This window comes from Carcharhinus amblyrhynchos, chromosome 13 (assembly GCF_965287045.1).
Source record: "Carcharhinus amblyrhynchos chromosome 13, sCarAmb.v2.hapA, whole genome shotgun sequence".
Classification (NCBI taxonomy): Eukaryota; Metazoa; Chordata; class Chondrichthyes; order Carcharhiniformes; family Carcharhinidae; genus Carcharhinus; species Carcharhinus amblyrhynchos.
Window position 1 is genome coordinate 68,095,786 of NC_137336.1, and position 20,632 is coordinate 68,116,417.

The 20,632-nt window shown below is 44.2% G+C and overlaps 1 protein-coding gene across 1 annotated transcript in view; it reads right to left on the reverse strand.

Annotated features, from left to right (window-relative positions):
• The window catches only part of LOC145351309 (ran-binding protein 17-like), a 925,757-nt gene that overhangs the window by 382,779 nt on the left and 522,346 nt on the right, over window positions 1-20,632 (reverse strand). The window contains exons 17-18 of the mRNA XM_080200932.1: window positions 5,622-5,685; window positions 4,841-4,955 (exon numbers count right to left, since the gene is read on the reverse strand). Coding sequence (XP_080057058.1) covers window positions 4,841-4,955; window positions 5,622-5,685 — 179 coding nt within the window. The remainder of the gene's footprint in view (window positions 1-4,840; window positions 4,956-5,621; window positions 5,686-20,632) is intronic.

The following is a 20,632-nucleotide window of genomic DNA, read 5'->3' on the forward strand; positions in this document are numbered from 1 at the left end:
AGAATCCTAAGGCGTTCTATAGATATGTTAAGAACAGAAGGTTGGTTAGGGCAAGATTAGGGCCAGTTAGAGACATCAGTGGGAAGTTATGTGTGGAGCCGGAAGAGATTGGAGAGGCGTTGAACCAATATTTCTCTTCGGTGATCACGCAGGGGGACATAAATGTAGCTGTGGAGAACACTGGGTTACAGGGTTGTAAACTGGACAGTATTGCAGTTGGTAAGGAGGATGTGCTAGATATTCTTGAGGGTTTGAAAATAGATAAGTCCCCTGGGCCGGACGGGATTTACCCTAGGATTCTATGGGAGGCAAGAGAGGCGATTGCAGAGCCTCTGGCTCTGATCTTCAGGTCGTCGTTGGTCACAGGTATAGTGCCAGAAGATTGGAGGATAGCGAATGTGGTCCCATTGTTTAAGAAGGGGAACAGAGACTTCCCCGGGAATTATAGACCGGTGAGTCTCACTTCTGTTGTGGGCAAGGTTTTAGAAAAAATTATTAGGGATAGGATTTATAGTTATTTGGAGAGTAATGAATTGATTGGAGATAGTCAGCATGGTTTTGTGGAGGGTAAGTCATGCCTTACTAACCTTATTGAGTTTTTTGAGAAAGTGACCAAAGAGGTGGATGGGGGTGAGGCAGTTGACGTGGTATATATGGACTTTAGTAAGGCGTTTGATAAGGTTCACCATGGAAGGCGTCTGCAGAAAATGCAGATGTATGGGATTGAGGGTGATTTAGGTAACTGGATCAGGAATTGGCTAGCAGATAGGAGACAGAGGGTGGTGGTTGATGGTAAGTATTCGTCATGGAGTTCAGTTACAAGTGGTGTGCCTCAGGGATCTGTTTTGGGGCCACTGCTGTTTGTAATTTTTATAAATGATCTGGATGAGGGTGTAGCTGGGTGGATTAGTAAATTTGCTGATGACACCAAAGTCGGAGGTGTGGTAGATAGTGAGGAAGGGTGTCATAGTTTACAGGGAGACTTGGACAAATTGCAGAGCTGGGCCGAGAGGTGGAGGATGGAGTTTAACGCGGAAAAGTGTGAGGTAATTCACTTTGGCAGGAATAACAGATGTGTTGAGTATAGGGCTAACGGTAGGACTCTGAATAGTGTGGATGAACAGAGGGATCTAGGTGTATGTGTACATAGATCCCTGAAAGTTGGGAATCAAGTAGAACATAGAACATTACAGCGCGGAACAGGCCCTTCGGCCCACAATGTTGCGCCGACCAGTCTTATTTTTAAAAAAAAAACATTGACCCACTAATCTAAACCAATCCCTTTTCATCCATAAACCTATCCACCAATCTCTTAAACGCCCCCAAACTAGGCGCATTTACAACTGCAGCAGGCAGGGCATTCCAGTCCCTCACCACCCTCTGGGTAAAGAACCTGCCCCTGACATCCGTCCTATAACTACCCCCCCTTAATTTAAAGCCATGCCCCCTCGTGCTAGCTTTCTCCATCCTAGGAAACAGGCTATCACCATCCACCCTATCTAAACCTCTAATCATCTTATATGTTTCTATAAGATCCCCTCTTAGCCGCCTTCTTTCCAGTGAAAACAACCCCAAATCCCTCAGTCTCTCCTCATAGGACCTCCCCTGCATACCAGGCAACATCCTGGTAAACCTCCTCTGCACCCTCTCCAAAGCCTCCACATCCTTCCTGTAATGTGGGGACCAGAACTGCACACAGTACTCCAAGTGCGGCTGCACCAGAGTTGTGTACAGTTGCAACATGACGCTGCGACTCCTAAATTCAATCCCCCTACCAATAAACGCCAAGACACCGTACGCCTTCTTAACAACCTTATCTACTTGATTCCCAACTTTCAGGGATCTATGTACACATACACCTAGATCCCTCTGCTCCTCCACTCTATTCAAAGTCCTCCCGTTAGCCCTATACTCAACACATCTGTTATTCCTACCGAAATGGATTACCTCTACTTCGACACCCTTCCTCACAATCTACCACACCTCCGACTTTGGTGTCATCAGCAAACTTACTAATCCACCCAACTATACCCTCATCCAGATCATTAATAAAGATTACAAACAGCAGTGGCCCCAAAACAGATCCCTGAGGCACACCACTCGTAACCGAACTCCATGATGAATAATTACCATCAACCACCACCCTCTGTCTCCTATCCGCTAACCAATTCCTGATCCAAGTACCTAAATTACCACCAATCCCATACATCTGCATTTTCTGCAGAAGCATACCATAGTGAACCTTATCAAACGCCTTACTAAAATCCATATATACCACGTCTACTGCCTTATCCCTATCCACCTCTTTGGTCACCTTCTCAAAGAACTCAATAAGGTTAGTAAGGCACGGCCTTCCCGCTACAAAACCATGCTGACTATCTCTAATCAATTCATTACTCTCCAAATAACTATAAATCCTATCCCTAATAATTCTTTCTAAAACCTTGCCCACTACAGAAGTAAGACTCACTGGTCTATAATTCCCAGGGAAGTCTCTGTTCCCCTTCTTAAACAATGGGACAACATTCGCTGTCCTCCAATCTTCCGGTACTATACCAGTGACCAACGACGACCTGAAGATCAGAGCCAGTGGCTCTGCAATCACCTCCCATAGAATCCTAGGGTAAATCCCGTCTGGACCAAGGGACTTATCTATTTTCAACCCTTCTAGAATATCCAACACATCCTCTGTATCAACTGCAATACTTTCTATTTTACACCCCATCACCCCAGTGACCTCCTCAGCTACATTCATATCGTCCTGCGTGAACACCGAAGAGAAATAATGGTTCAATGCCTCTCCAATCTCTTCCGGTTCCACACACAACTTCCCCCTACTGTCTGTAACTGGCCCTAATCTTGCCCTAACCAACCTTCTGTTCTTGACATACCTATAGAACGCCTTAGGATTAAGGAGAATCCTATCAGCCAAAGTCATCTCATGCCCTCTTCTAGCCCTTCTTAACTCCCTCTTCAACTCCCTCCTAGCCAATCTAAAGCTTTCTACTGCACTACCCGAGCCCTCAAGTCTCATCCGAACATAAGCCTCCTTCTTCTTCCTAACCAACAAATCAACTTTTTTTGTGCACCACGGTTCCCTAGCCCTACCAATTCCTCCTTGCCTGACAGGGACATACCTATCACAGACCCGCAGTAGCTGCTCCTTGAAAAAACTCCACATTTCTGACGTTCCTAGTCCCTGTAATCTCCTAGTCCAACCAATGCTTCCTAATTCTCTCCTAATGGCCTCATAATTACCCTTCCCCCAGCTAAAACTACTGACCCGAGGTTCATGCCTATCCCTTTCCATCACTAAGGTGAACGTAACCGAATTGTGGTCACTATCACCAAAAAGCACACCAACTTCCAAGTCTAGCACCTGGTCTGGCTCATTTCCCAGCACCAAGTCCAATATAGCCTCACCTCTAGTTGGCCTATCTACATATAGTAGATAGTAGATAGGGTTGTTAGGAAGGCATACGGTGTCTTGGTGTTTATTGGTAGGGGGATTGAATTTAGGAGTCGCAGCATCATGTTGCAACTGTACAAAACTCTGGTGCGGACGCACTTGGAGTATTGTGTGCAGTTCTGGTCCCCACATTATAGGAAGGATGTGGAGGCTTTGGAGAGGGTGCTGACGAGGTTTAGCAGGATGTTGTCTGGTATGGAGGGGAGGTCCTATGAGGAGAGACTGAGGGATTTGACGTTGTTTTCGTTAGAAAGAAGGCGGCTGAGAGGGGACCTTATTGAAATATATAAGATGTTTAGATAGGGTGGATAGTGATAGCCTTTTTCCTCGGATGGAGAAAGCTAGCACGAGGGGGCATAGCTTTAAATTAAGGGGTGGTAGTTATAGGACGGATGTCAGGGGTAGGTTCTTTACCCAGAGGGTGGTGAGGGATTGGAATGACCTGCCTGCTGCAGTTGTAAATGCGCCTAGTTTGGGGGCGTTTAAGAGATCCGTGGATAGGTTTATGGATGGAAAGGGATTGGTTTAGGTTAGAGGGTCATTGCTTTTTAACTGGTCGGCGCAACATCGTGGGCCGAAGGGCCTGTTCTGCGCTATAATGTTCTATGTACACACCCATGTCATCCATGACTGGATCACTTCCTTTCCACACAAATCAGAAAATAACAGGATCCACGGGGTTTTCTGTGCTCATTAGTCTGAACTGAGCCAGAACATTAGTTACTTGAAAATATTAGTTTTAGTGCCACTGAGTTAATGGGAGGAAATACAAACCAGGTTTCCTCGCCTGTAGTGTGATAACATTTTAGGACTTGGTGGCAATGGCCTCTTCAACTGAATAGTTGGCTCAGTATCTAGAATCACTTGTGAGTACCACTTTGAAGAGATACTGCTTGGCTGCTGAAATCTATATTTGCAACTGAGTGAGAGTGGCTGGCTTCAGGAGAAAGGTGGCTATATAGGAAGCCAAAATACTGCTAAGCATTTATGATAAAAAAGCTGATCAATTTTTTTCCCTACAATCTATAAAATGTTACATGATGCTCCCATGCACCATGTGAATGATTGACAAGTGATAGTTTAAGCTGCTCAGAATTTAGCAAAATCCAGTTTATTTAATTACAAAACCCGCATTTTAATATGTTCTAAACAAAAAAGAATTGGAATGTTATTTTTTAGGACGACATTATTTTCATCAATAAACTCGTAAATTTAATTTGAAGAAGAATCGAAGGGGGCGTGTTAATAAAAAGAAAAAATTCTTGCAGAAAAAGTCTTTAACAATAACCCTTTTCATGTATAAGCCGGAGGCAAGCAGCTGTGATAAATAGTTAGCTTTCCAAATGTGACAGTTGAACTTTTCCATCTTACCCAAGTCTACGAGAAGCAGGCGAGTCAGTGCAGTATAGAAGGTTGTGCGGCATCTCAGGACAGCATCACCAAGGTGAAAGTGTTCACTGATGCCCAGGAAAGGTAAGTGTTCACACTGATCAACCAAAGTAGAAGCACAGGAACAAGCAATTAATCACTGTATATCTAATTTCATTACAAGAGAGAAAGATTTCAATTTTCACATTTATCTCCTGAAATCGTTTGCTCTAGCAGCTCTTTAGTGCCTCAAAATTGTGCATGTTTGAGCCCAATTGAATGTCAGGCAGTTTATTCAACTGTGAAGGGCATCAGAGCCAAACCTAGTCCTGTTCTCAGCTGACATCTGAACGTAAGCATGTACAAGGATCATTAGGAAGCTGGAATCCAGGTTGATTTTGTTTGCTCTCTAAACAAAGGGATGCGGAAGCCCATCTCTTGAAAGCCAAGGCTATATAGCTTGGTACAAATCAGGGCTGAACCCTGGCTGTCTGGTCTATTCCGCAGCACTTTAATAGACTGGGCCTCTCGAGGAGCTAGATTAAATATCTGGCTTTCAAAATGTGACAGCTGAACTCAAGTTTCACAAAAATGAAAGGAACAAATAATTTGTCTGGTTTTAATTTTGCACCTCTGGTCATTCCTTAACAAGGTGAGAGAAGAATTTGTGAAGAATCAACTTTCATAACAAAATAACAGTTGTGACATCCAAGTCAAATATGCTGTAATTGGCTGGAAAAGCATTAAAAAAACAACTGTTCTCTGACAAATAAAAGATACTTACAGTGTGGTTTCGAAGCATGAATCGCACTGCATCAATCTTCACTAGCTTCTTCAAGATGGCATACGTAATGGCAATGTCAAGGAGACAAACAAAGAAAAACATAGCTAAAAACCTGTGACCTAACTGGTTTAAACTCCAGTAAATGTGTATGATCACATGCATGACAGCAAGCAGCTGCCAGGCAATGCCTGCTGTGAGGGCTCAGGAGAAGCCCTTGTGAGATGCTAAGTCAGTGGATGGTTCATGACTCTGTGCTGCAGCAAAGGTAACCTTTGGAGAAATGGTGTTCTGCTAGGTTTGGCTGAAGAACTGGAATTATACCTGTAAATTGGTGTTGGAGTGGAGCCTCTTGAAGCCAGCGGGATATAATCTTTGGCAATTAAACCATCAGGAGGTGAGCAGTCATTCAGACAATCCAAGACTAAGCCACTTTTGGGAGGGAATTCTGAAGCAAGATCTTCAAAACTAAAAACTTAAAGTCTGTTGTGAGGGACACAGAGTTTTAGTGAGATAGTATAACTCAAAGTGGACACCACTGTCTAGTGGGCTGCTGAAAAAAATCACATGATCTGTTTAATCACAACTGCCAGTTATTTTGCAGTGTAGTGTATTTGACTACAGTTTGCTTGTTAATTCACATGCACCTCACGTTAATTCTACATTTTCCCACCCTAAATGACGGGGCAGCCCAGCATATCAGTAGAAAAGGCATTCGTTACAACCTGAGTTGATGATCCATCAGGGAGATGCCAGCGTTGGGGTAAACACAGCAAGAAGTCTCACCACCAGGTTAAAGTCCAACCAGTTAATTTGATAGTAAACCTACAAGTTTTCGGGGTTTGCCCCTTTGTCAGGTGAGTGGAGAGTGACGAAGGGGCAAACCCCGAAAGCTTGTGGGTTTACTATCAAATAAACTGGTTGGACTTTAACCTGGTGTTATGAGACTTCTTACTCCTTTGGAGGCCCCAGCTTCACAAATGCTAGTTTTCAGCCAATTTGATTCGCTCCATATAACATCAAGAAACAGCTGAAGTAACTAGACACTGCAAAGGCTTGCCATGTCCCAAGTCAAGCTGATCAGTACAGTGATAATCCTGGTACATACTAGGCAATGTGTAAAATTGCCCAAGTATGTTATGCACAGAAAAAGGACAAATCCAGTTGCTTAGAAATAACCTGCTCAGTTTGGGTTTATCCAGGACCAACTCAGCTCCTTTCAAACATGGACAAAAGAAATAAACTCAGGAGATGGGTAACAGTGCCATTAATATCAAGGCCACACTTGACGGAGTGTGGCATCAAAGGGGCCCCAGCAAAACTGGAGTTAATGAGAAGGTATCAGGTGGAAAACTCTCAACTGGTTGGAGTCATACCTGGCAAAAAGGAAGATGGTTGTGGTTGTTGAAGGTCAGTCAACTCAGTTCCAGGACAATACTGCAGGGGTTCCTCAGATCCAACCACGTTTAGCTGCTTCATCAATGGCCGTCCTTCTATCATAAGGTCAGAAATGGGGATGTTGGCTGATAATTCGCTAACAATGATCAACAACTTGCACAATACCTCAGATACTGAAGTAGTCCGCGTTCAAATGCAGCAAGACCTGAACTAACAAGCAGCAAATAACATTCATGTCACAAAAAAAGGCAGGCAATGGCCATTTTGAACAAGAGAGAACCTAACTCATTACCTCTTGACATTCAGTTGCGTCACCATCGCAGAATCTTTCACTATCAACACGCTGGGGACTGAACTGAACTAGCCATATAAATACAATGGCTTAAAGAGCAGATCAGAGGCTAGAAATCCTGCAGCGAGTAAATCACTTCCTGATTCTCTAAAGCCTGTCCATAATCTACAAGGAACAAGGAGAATGATGGAATACTCTCCACTTGTCTGGATGAATGCAGTTCCAACAACACTCAAGAAACCTGACAACATCCAGGGCAAAGCAGCCAGCTTGTTTGGCACCTCATCCACAAGCATTCATTCCCTTTCACCATTGACAGACAAGTGTGTACCATCTACATTGCTTTCGGCCCCGGACACCGAGGAGCTGGGCCCTGCGTGCCAAGGATCGTGGTGCGGAGCGGGGCTTTAAATGCTGTGGAGTGGAGTGCAGAGGAGCAAGACCCTGCACGCTGAGGATGGGGCCCAGCATGCTGAGGAGGGGGGCCCTGCACAGGCCCGCCAAGGATGGGGGCCCTGCGCGCCGAGGAGCAGAGCATGGCGCGCCGAGGAGCAGGGCCCAGCGCCCTGAGGAGTGGGGCTTGGCGCGCCGAGGAGAGGGGCCCTGTGTGCCGAGTGGGGCGCAGGGCCCCTCTCCTCGGCATGCAGGGCCCCTCTCCTCAGCGTGCCTAGGAGTGGGGCCCAGAGTGCCAAGGAGCAGGTCTTGTGCACCGAGGAGCGGGCCCCAGAGAGCCGAGGAGTGGGGCCCTGCGCGGTGAGGAGATGGGCCCGGAGTGCCGAGGAACGGGAACCGGAGTGCCGAGGAGTGGGGAACAAGGGCCTGGGAGCAGGAGCCAGGGAGCTAGACACAGGCATCCAGAATGGGGTCCAGATATGACGAAGCAGAGCATGAGGCAGCAGGAATAGGGTTCACTGGAAACTCAATGAGAGTGTGTGTGAGCAGGAGAGAGTGTGAGAGAGTGAAAATCTTGATCTATGATCAAGATTTTGCTGTGCAGGGGACAGTTTCAAAGTTTGCAGATGACACAAAATTTGGAAGTATTGTGAACTGGTGATGAGACAGTGTAGAACATCAAAAGACATAGACAAGTTGGTGGACTGGGCAGATAGGTGGCAGATGAAGTTTCATATGCAGGAAATGCATTTGGTAGGAAGAACATAAGAGACAAAACAAAATAAAGGGTAAAATTCTCAGGATGGTGCAGGAATAGAGGGACCTGAGTGAATATGTGCATAGACCTATGAAGACAACAGGTGGAGAGAGCCAGTAATAAAGCATTTAGTATTATGGGCTTTCTTAGTAGCGGCAGAGAGTTCAAGAGCAAGGAGGTTATGCTTAACTTATATAAGATACTAGTGAGACCTCTGTTCTAGGCGCCACAGTATAGAAAGAATGAGAATGCATTGGAGGGTGTAGAAGAGGTTTACAATAATGAATCCAAGGATGAGAAACTTCAGTTATAGAGGATAGACTGGAGATGTTGGGACTGTTCCCCTTAGAGAGAAGAAAACTAAGTGGTGAGAGAGATGCTCAAAATTATGAGGGGGCTGGAAAGAGTAGAAGGGGAGAAACTGTTCGTACTTGTAAAAGGATCAACAATGAGAAGTCACAGATTTAAAGTAACTTGCAAAAGAAGTAAATGTGACGTGAAGGAAAAACTTTTTCACACAAGTGGGTTTGGAATGTACTGACCGGAAATGTGATGGAGACGGGTCCAACAGAGGCATTAGATGGTTACTTGAAAGAAACAATGCCCAGTGCTATGGGGAAAAGGCAGGGAAATGGCACTAAGTCATAATGCTCGTTTGGAAAGTTGGTGGGAGCATGATGGGCCAAATTGCTTTCTTGTGCAATGCAACAATTCTGTTATTCTGAGTGAGGGGGTGAGAGAGAGTGAGGGAGGAGAGTGATGAGGTAAGAAAGTGTGAGAGAAAAAAGGAAGTGAGAGACTGAGGAGTTGCGAGAGTAAGGGGGGAGAAAGTGTAAGGTGGGAAAAAGTGTGAGAGGGAGAGTGAGGGGGTGAGAGAATGAGGAAGAGAGTGTGAGGGGTGGAAAAAGTGTGAGAGAGTGAAAATGTGTGAGGGGTGAGAGTGTGAGGGGTGAAAGAGTGTGAGAGAGTGTGAGAGAAGCGAAAGAGCATGAGGGGGCGAAAGAGTGTGAGAGGGTGAAGGTGCGTAAGGGGTTGAAACAGCGTGAGGAACTGAGAGTGTAAAGGCGATAGAAGGGAGAGACGGAGTCTATGTGAGGGAAGAGAGGGTATGTGAGGGGAGTGTGTGAGAGATGGGGAGAGGGAGTGTACGTGTGTGTCTGTGGAAAGGGGCAGTATGTGTGTGAGGGGGAGAGTTAGTGGGTGTGTGAGGGAAGTGTGCATGAGGGGAGAGAAGGTGTGTGTGTGTGTGTGTGTGTGTGTGTGAGGGGAGTGTGTGTGAGGTGTGTATGAGGAGGAGAGGGAGTGAGTGTGAAAGAGGAAAGGGTATGTGAAAGCAGTGTGTGTGAGGGCAGAATGCATCCATAAGTCTGACTCACTCCCAGTCTCTGGGTTCCCACTCACCCACTTACACTCTCAAAGTGAGTGAGTGAGTGAGCACTGACTTGGGTAATGAGCCAGAAACACAAATCTGCACACTTCAATACCTTTTATTTAGTGCTCACTTATTTTTGCTCAGCAATTTGTGTCTTTCCAAACCTCAGATTTTTTTTTAAAATTCATGTTCAATGTTGTGCCAAACTTTATCTTTCCGAATTTTCTGCATTGGTCCCTTGAGTGAGAAAAATTTGAAATGTGCCCCCCAATCTCCAAACGAAAAGGTGGGACAAGCCTGATGAAGGGGAGCTTTGTACTAATTCATGTCATACACATCCTGTGGGGTTTCACAGGGACAGTGTTTTGGGAACGTTATTTTGCATTTTTATGATCCTCATGGGGGAACCATGAACCAAAAATAACCAATTTTACAGGATTACTGCCAAATAAAGAAATGACCATCAAGATTTCACTTTTTGAAATTTTTACAACACAAAACAGAACTAATGCAAGTTAAATCTGAATTAACAGGCAAATACTACTTCAAATTAAAAGTTCACTTTAAATAGTTGATACAACAAAAATATAAATCTATGGAACCACAAGCATTTCCTAGAATGTATAGCATTATTTCATGATATGCTATTCTTTATTCACAGTAAAAAGTCTGACAACACCAGGTTTTAGTCCAACCTATTTATTTGATAATATTCTCACTAGCTTTCGGGGTTACCCCCTTCGTCAGGTGAATGGAGAGTTCTGGCCTCAGACAGAGCATATAAAGCACAGACAGTTTAGAGATTACTGATTAAAATGCGAATCATTACACCTAACCTGCTGTTCAAGACCTGAAGTGGCTGACAATGTGAGTGGTAGGAGCACTGATCACAGTTTAAAGAGATGTGTATTGTCTCCAGACAGTACAGTAAGTGAGGTTTTGCAAACCCAGGCAAGTCACGGGGGTTACAGATAGTGCGACATGAACCCAAGATCCCTGTTGAGACCGTCCTCATGTGTGCGGAACTTGGCTATCAGTCTCTGCTCAGCGACTCTGCGCTGTCGTGTGTCGTGAAGGCCGCCTTGGAGAATGCTTACCCGAAGGTCAGAGGCTGAATGCCCGTGACCACTGAAGTGTTCGCCAACAGGAAGGGAACAGTCTTGCCTGGTGACTGTCGAGCGATGTTCATTCATCCGTTGTCGTAGCGTCTGCATGGTCTCCCCAATGTACCATGCTTCGGGACATCCTTTCTTGCAACGTATCAGGTAGACAATGTTGGCCGAGTTGCAAGAGTATTTACCATGTACCTGGTGGATGGTGGTGGACTTCCTACTGAAACTCAGCACACATGGAGCAGTTGAACCAGGGACACTCCTCGTCACAATGGATGTCTCAGCGCTCTACACCAACATCCCCCACGACGATGGCATTGCTGCGACTGCATCAGTACTCAATGCTGACAACTGCCAGTTTCCAGATGCAATTTTACAACTCATCCGCTTTATCCTGGACCACAATGTCTTCACCTTCAACAACCAGTTTTTCATCCAGACACATGGAACAGCCATGGGGACCAAATTTGCGCCTCAATATGCCAACATCTTCATGCACAGGTTCGAACAAGACTTCTTCACTGCACAGAATCTTCAACCGATGCTGTACACTAGATACATCGATGACATTTTCTTCCTCTGGCCTCATGGTGAACAATCACTGAAACAACTATATGATGATATCAACAAATTCCACCCCACCATCAGACTCACCATGGACTATTCCCCAGAATCAGTTGCATTCTTGGACACACGCATCTCCATTAAGGACGGTCACCTCAGCACCTCACTGTACCGCAAGCCCACAGACAATCTCACAATGCTCCACTTCTCCAGTTTCCACCCTAAACATGTTAAAGAAGCCATTCCCTATGGACAAGCCCTCCGTATACACAGGATTTGCTCAGATGAGGAGGATCGTGACAGACACCTCCAGACCCTGAAAGATGCCCTCGTAAGAACAGGATATGGTGCTCGACTCATAGATCGGCAGTTTCGATGCGCCACAGTGAAAAACCGCACCGATCTCCTCAGAAGACAAACACGGGACACAGTGGACAGAGTTCCCTTCGTCGTCCAGTACTTCCCCGGAGCGGAGAAGCTACGACATCTTCTCCGGAGTCTTCAACATATCATTGATGAAGACGAACATCTCGCCAGGGCCATCCCCACACCCCCACTTCTTGCTTTCAGACAACCACACAACCTCAAACAGACCATTGTTCGCAGCAAACTACCCAGCCTTCAGGAGAACAGTGACCACAACACCACACAACCCTGTCACAGCAACCTCTGCAAGACATGCCGGATCATCGACATGGACACCATCATCACACGTGAGAATACCATCCACCAGGTACATGGTAAATACTCTTGCAACTCGGCCAACATTGTCTACCTGATACGTTGCAAGAAAGGATGTCCCGAAGCATGGTACATTGGGGAGACCATGCAGACGCTACGACAACGGATGAATGAACATCGCTCGACAGTCACCAGGCAAGACTGTTCCCTTCCTGTTGGCGAACACTTCAGTGGTCACGGGCATTCAGCCTCTGACCTTCGGGTAAGCATTCTCCAAGGCGGCCTTCACGACACACGACAGCGCAGAGTCGCTGAGCAGAGACTGATAGCCAAGTTCCGCACACATGAGGACGGTCTCAACAGGGATCTTGGGTTCATGTCGCACTATCTGTAACCCCCGTGACTTGCCTGGGTTTGCAAAACCTCACTTACTGTACTGTCTGGAGACAATACACATCTCTTTAAACTGTGATCAGTGCTCCTACCACTCACATTGTCAGCCACTTCAGGTCTTGAACAGCAGGTTAGGTGTAATGATTCGCATTTTAATCAGTAATCTCTAAACTGTCTGTGCTTTATATGCTCTGTCTGAGGCCAGAACTCTCCATTCACCTGACGAAGGGGGTAACCCCGAAAGCTAGTGAGAATATTATCAAATAAATAGGTTGGACTAAAACCTGGTGTTGTCAGACTTTTTACTGTGTTTACGCCAGTCCAACGCCGGCATACCCACATCATTCTTTATTCATACAGGGTAGGTCAGGAGTCGTATTTCACAATACCTTAAACATAATTGTTATAGCACGGAAGGAGGCCCATTGTGTCTACACTGGCTTTCCAAATGAGCAATTCCCTTAGTGCTTTTCTCTTGACCTGCACCATTCTCCTTTTCAGATGACAGCCTAACTTACTTTGAGCGCATCAATTTAACCTGTTTCCACCATACTCTCAGGCAACGCATTCCAGACTGCTGCATGAATAAGTTTGTTCTCAAATTGCTTTTCTTACTTTTTCCAATTACTTTAAATCGATGCCCTCTCACTCTCAATCCTTCCACCAGCGGGAACAGTTCCTCCTGATCTACTCTGTCCAGGCCATTCAGGATTTTGAATACCTTTGTCAGATCTCCTCTCAACCTTGTCTCATCTAATGAAACAGTCTTAACAGTCCTCATGGCAGTATGGTGATAGAGTGGTTCGCACTGCTACCTCACAGCACTAGGGACCCGGGTTCAATTCTAGTATTGGGTGACTGCATAGAGTTTGCATGGTGCAGTGTGCATCACTTTCTTCCTGGTGCTCTGGTTTCCTCCCACATTCTAAAGGTGTGCAGGTTAGGTAGATTAGCCATGGTATATTTCCCCTTAGTCTCCCAATATGTATAGGTTAGATGGATTAGCCATGGTAAATGGGATTAGGGTGATAGGGTGGGGGAGAAGGCCTGGGCAAGATACTCTGTCATAAAGTCAGTGCAGACTTAATGGCCAAATGGTCTCCTTCTACACTGTTGGGATTCCATGATTCTCCTGTCTGTCTTGATTACAGAACTTTCTCATCCCTGGAGCCAATTTTGTAAACCTCTTTCTCCAATGCTTTCACAACCATCCTTAAGTGTGGCTGCTAAAACTGGACAGCACAATGTATGTTACTACAACACGTTGACTCCAGCAGTTTAAGAAGGCAGCTCATCACCAACTTCACATGGGCAATGAGGGATGGCCAATAAATGCAGTCTGAGCCAGCAGCATCCATATCCTATGAATGAATTTTTAAAAAGACATTAGTTTTTTAAAAAAATCATTCATGGAATATGAGTGCTGCTGGCTCGGACTGCATTTATTGGCCATCCCTCATTGCCCATGAGAAATTGGTAATGAGCTGCCTTCTTAAACTGCTGGAGTCAATGTGGTGTAGGTACATCCACTGTGCTGTCAGGGATTTTGACTCAGCAACAGTGAAGAAAATATATGATATATTTCCAAGTAGGATTGTCTTATGCAACTTAAATTCCTTGTTCCAGTACTCTATGCCCCTACTAATAAAGCCTAGGATACAGTATGCTTTCACAACCTAGTATATCTTTTTTTATATATTGTCTCTCCATGTTCTTGTTATCAAAATCAGTTACGTCGCATTGCTTCACACTGATCTTCATCTGCCATCTCTCCATCCATTCAAACTTGTCTATGTTCTTTTCAAGTTTTACACTATCTTCCCCACAGCTCACAATAATTCCAAGTTTTGTATCATCTGTAAATTTTGAAATTGTGCCCTATAAACCAAGTCATTAATGTATATCAGGAAGAACAAGGATCCCAATACCAACCTCTGGGAAACTCCACTATAAACTTCCTTCTATCCTGAGAAGCATCCACTAACCATTACTCTCTGTTTCATGTCACACAGCCATTTTTGTGTCCATGTTGCTACTGTCCCTTTTATTCCATGAGCTATAACTTGCTTCATAAGTATGTTCACTGAGCAAGGCATACTTCTCCGAATCCTCTCCCCCTTCATCAGTTCTGATGGTGTAGCTTTCCAGAATTCCTTTTCAACCAACGAACAAATAAAACCTATGTTTGTTCCTTTCTGGGAAAAGACCCAGCTGTTTATTGTCTCTAAGCTATTCACACAACTTTCCAAGTTTTAGATCTTTTGACCAGCACTTCTCTGAGGTGGAACTTGCTCCTGATGAGAGATAGAAGTCTTCGCTTATACTAATTGAAGGGCCATCACCCAAAAGATTAAGTGGAGCAAGCTGGCTAAGCAGAGCAGGCTCACCCTCAACCGATACTTTGGGATGCGAAGAGCTTGCCCTGGAACAGTGTAGTGGGAGTTTTACCCTGTATCCAACCTTTGATTAATCTGTGCTGAGAATGCTTGGTGGAGCAATGTAGAGGGAGCTTCAATCTGCATCTAAACTGATCTGAAGCCTACTCTGGGGATAATTTGATGGATTAACATAAAAGGAACTCATTCATATAATATGTGCAAAGACACAATGGGATGAATAGCTCTCACTGTCTTGTTCAATGATTCTCTGTTTAATAGTTGGACTGCAAATGAGGAAGAGTAGCTGAGACATGTCAACTATCCTATTCATTAGGACTACCTATCTTCATCCAAGCTATACAAAATTAACAAGGCAAACTTTGAGGGGAATAAAACACATCTTTTTTCTACCTCTCCTCCCACTGAAAAGCTCATCCACCACATAAAACATTGTGCAGTGGTACAATACAAATGTTCGAGGAAGCTGGAAAGTACACATACCCAGTGCTCAAATAGTGATGAAAATTACTTTTGCAATATTATTTCAAAATCGCTCACAATATTTCCAAGAGAAAAATAACAGACATATCATAAACAGTCAAAATAACCACCAAAATTGGGATGTGTATTGTATTTGGGGCTAAAATGGCCACACAGCCAAGACAAGTGTAATTCATCATTTTCTTGATTTAATACCTAGGAAATATATTAAAATAATAAAAAGAATCCTGAAAACCTCAGAATTTGCAGTGATAAATAGCACCCTGTGCCTTTATTGCATTATCCATACAAACAGAAATATTGCACGGTGGATTTTGGCAGACAAGTGCGATTATTTTCCAATAAAAAGTTGCATATTAAATTCCAGCATAAAAGTGGGTGGGTATTACTTTCTGGAGCTTTCACTGTCTGCCTTAGGGGGGCAAAGGATTTAAAACTTAACTTTAATAACAATACAGCATTAGAAACAAAAAACTTGTTTCAAGTCATTTACGTTTTGTTGATATATATAAAAATATATAAAAATTGCTTTTCCTTTCTTATCGAACCAAATGACTTGACTGATACATGATTCCATGCAACCACCAGGGACTTGAGTCAAGCTTGATTACACGTTTATAAACATTAGGAGCACACTCCTCCACAATCTAAAAGTTGTCAGTTTGGATGAGTGGCAACAGATCAGCCAGTGACTCAGATCATAAGAAGGAAACAGCCAACTTCTTTACTTAATGCTTAACAACTGATAAACCTGCCTCCAAAGATCCAATTCTTCATTTGCTTCTTTTCTAACATTCCAGTGATTTTCAGAAAATGATCAGAAAGGAAAGCTTAACATTCTCAGTTCATATCCAAATGCAAAATCCTAAAGGCCTGAGGGAATCGGAGAACTTGTCTTATTTTAGAGCGCACATCTAAAAATAAAAACTATGCAGGCTAGGCATTGGAAATGAAAATCGAGAAAATGTTGAAAATGCACTGGTGAACTAGGGTTAGAGAGAAAAGGTTTTCTCCAGAACGTCTAGCAGAATAGTTCATTTCTGATGAATGGACACAGATGGAAAGTTAATCTGCCTATTTTTCAAGTTATCCAGTTCAGTTCCAGTTCTCAACAGTAGCCGATTTGTATACAAAACTTAGTCCACCTGACAGACAAATTTATGAAAGGAATTGAAGAAATAGATCTCTACAACTAATGGAAATAAGTAAACATTTAGAGTCATGAATCCAGGAATAGATGAAGGTGGTAGGGGCTGGCCCTTGAGCCAGATGCCATGTTTTAGATGTATATTCATTTTCCATTTGTAACAATTCTTATTGCATCATGTATAGTTTTATCAACTTATACAGATTTAATAAGAATACAAAAAATGTAACACACTCCAGATCACATGGAATCATTTTATTTTGGGTCCGATGCTAGTAGTTCTGGTTTGCAAAAAACTTGTCCCCCTAAAGTGTCTGGGAGACCCAGACCAAAAGAATTTCCATTTTCTGTACTGACAGAGATGAGTAACAATCAAATCAATCCACTATTATGGCATTGCATGCAGGTGGGGCATTGGTATCATATAGTTCCAGATTTTTCGAAATGCTCAATGTGGATGTCCTATGTTAATTGCATACAGGTAAATGCATTTATTTGAAGGTCAGCAAAGGAGGGAAGTATCTGTTGGAGGAGGTGTATACAGTTAATTCACCAAGTGTGAGATAAAGGGAACAGAAGTTAGAAGGCACAATATCCCATTATATCATGAATATCCTGATCAGCTTGGGACAGGTCAGGCAACCACTGAACCACAGAATTTCTACTGCAAGAGGCCAATTGGCCCATCGAGTCTTATCCAAGTCCACCACCCCCTATCCCAGTACCCCTCACATTTACCATGGCTAATCTACCTAACCTATGCATCTTTGAACACTTAGGGGCAATTTTGCATAGTCAATCCACCTCACCTGCATAGCTTTGAACACAGCAGCCTGCCCCACTTTTTGTGATGGTGATTAGCGAATGGCAGTCCCATGTAAATAAATGAACTAAGTAAGATAAAGCTTCTCAATAGTCTAGTCAGTATAGACAATTCCCATTTCGGTATATGTAGACTAGGGATTCAAAATTGATGGGTCAATTGAAACGTTCAAAGTTGAAATTGATACGTTTTGTAATTAAGGAATATGATCAGAAATGGATAATTGACACTCATCACAATCATTAACAGTATGCATAACAGGCCTGAATGTCCATTAAATCTCAGGCTGTGACAAAATTGCTGACCTGACCAAAGATGGAAATTACTGTATCAGAATTGCCAATAAAAGAGAAAGAAAGCAAATAACAGGGCTTCTATATAATGGAGGAAGTGTAGTTAATCCATCAAATAAAGGAATAGAAGTTAGAAGGCAGGATACCCCAGTCTATCCCCGGATATCCCTGAAATAACCCTGATCAGCTTGGGACAGGTTCCTTGCAGCTATCCTGCTAGAAATGCATCTGTGCGAATATTAGATGATGACAGTATCTGGCTTGGCTGTGATTCCCTGAAAGGTTAGTTAGTCTAAAGACCATCATTTATCTCAGTTGGGATATGATGGATAACGAATTGAGTGAAATGCCCAAATGCTGTTGATAGTATGTTCAACCACGCCGGACATCAGAGCCAAGCCTGATCCAAAGTAAACAGGGATGTTGAGATCCTTTAGCATTTCAACTGCTGCCTGCTTGTGATTATGGGACCTGGATAATTGACTACCAATTCACACTGCACGTTTCCTCACTGAGCCATAGGAAAGGCCTTTTAAAAGGATAAGAATTCAATGTATAAAATTTATAAAAACCTTAACTGTCTTCACACATTTATTTCCTGTTTCCAACAATTTTACCCTCCTATCATCAAGACAATACCTGTATGAAAGTCACTTACAATTTGCACACACTTGAATAACGAAGAGTCTACCACTATCCTTTGCTCAGAAGAATCTTAATCATTTTCTAAATGAAATTTAACTTTCATATGCAAATTGCAGTTTCTGTAATCTCATGGAAGACAATGTCACCTTGGGATACTATTTTCTTAATAATATGCTATGTGCAGTAATCCTGATTAATGGATTCTCACTCATTCTGTAGTGTATTAAGATCTAGTTATTGGCTGCGATTTTAATTTCCTCACTGAAGGAGATCTCACCCCTCTTCTGCATTAGAAGAACACAAGGCAACAAATTTCTTCCGCTGCGTTACATTTGCATGGTATGCTCTGGGTTGTTTCCATGGCAAAGACCCTTTTAACATCAACAGGTTGCCACCTTGGCCCAAATCTGTACCAGGAAGTTAGCTAGATGTCATAATGAGTTTGTTACTCCACTTCCATCATATGCTCGTAACCTTCTAAATATGAATCTCATATTCAGAGATACAAATTCTCACCTCAGTATCAGTTTAACTATAATGAAATGCCTAGACTAATTTAACAGTCCAACAGCAGTAAGTCAAACAGCAGATTAGGACAGTATATCCCAGCCTCAGAAGCCAGCAAGCATCCCCTGTACTTCTATTGGTGTCTTTTCTACTATGCTGGTCTTTCATTCATCAACAATGCACCAATCCCCTTCTGGACCTCCCTCACTTTTCCAACATTTTGTGCTTATAAAAACCTTCTCAGAACCCTTGGTTCTCCACCTATTGTTCTCTTACAAGCTCAAAGGAACATAGTTTCTTTACTTCTTTCATGCATAGCTTTATGAGAATTGCCCTGCATATGAGGAGTGCTTTAGAAACATATAGGAAACATACCCCCTGATCACTCCCCCATTGCACCATGCAAACTCACCATCACCACCCCTCTACGCTCACTAATCGCAACTCCCCCCCCCACCTCCTGATCACCACCCCCTTGCCCAACACAATCCTGCAGGGTCCCTACTATCATTACTAACCTCCCAATCATCACCTTGCACAGCTGCCCTAGGTAACCACCCCCCTCCCCAATAACTAAACCTGCAGAGTTCCCACTGATCCCTGATCACCACCTCTGCACAGTTCACCCCTGTGGTGTGTGTGTTGGGAAGGGTGGGGGGGGGTGTCATTGAGTGGTGGATGTAGCAGCTGTCGGACAGCACAGGAGCTAGTGGGTGAACTTTGCTGCAATGAAACCATCTCCATCACCGCCTGTCCTCCATCCTCCAACTCCTTCTTGGCCTCTCCTGCTCTTCCTACTCCTCCTCTAGGAAGTCTCCCCGCAGCTGTGTCTGCTTGTGGAGTGCATGGCAGACCAGAGGGGGGTTGAACTGGATGACAGAGCAAACTAACTGCATCATCAGGAACCCAATGGACTGAGTGCAGCATGTGCCTCGTTGTAGTGGTTCTCCATCTTGTTGTTTTGGCCTCTGCACTTGCGTCATCAGCCAAGTCCTCAATGGTTATCCATTGACCCCATGAGCCATGCCAGGCTAGTTCTCAAACAGCTCAGGGATGTCCGAACTCCGGAGGATGCAGCTGTCATATACCCTCCTCATGCATGTATTCATCCTGTGGTCAGAGACAATCTACATGTTCAGGGAGTGGAACTTCTTTCTATTGATGAATCGCATTCACTGACTGTGTCGGGGCCACAGGGCGATGTGCATGCCATCTACAGCACCCTGCCCCCTCGCACATGGGGCATGCTGGCAATGGTGGCAAAGTCTGCAGCCTGGGCTTCCTATTGGGTCTGGCCCACATCAAACTGAATGTAATTGCCGGCCCAAGTGGACAGGCCATCCATGACCTCACGGATGCATTTGTGCATTGAGGACTGAAAGATTCCACATATGTCTCCACTGGATGCCTGAAAGGACCTCGTGGTTGAGGGCTGCCATGACCTTCACTCTCAATGGAAGTGGATGTCCTCCTGTCCCTCGAGATGCCAGAGCTGTGAAGACTTGACATAGATCTCACACTGCCCAACAGGCAGATCTGTCATCCCCTCAAAGGAGCTATGGGACTTGTAGACCCTGGATCTCTGCCTCCTCCTTCCCCTGCACCCTCACCTCCCCCACCCTCCTGCAGGATGATGCATGGCCACGTCTTGGTCCCAACCATACCCCCGTGCCGTTTTGCTGCAGCCTTAGCCTGGGCTGGCCTTGTCGCCCTCCTCCTTCTCACGGAACTCTACAATAATCGTCATCTCAACAGCTG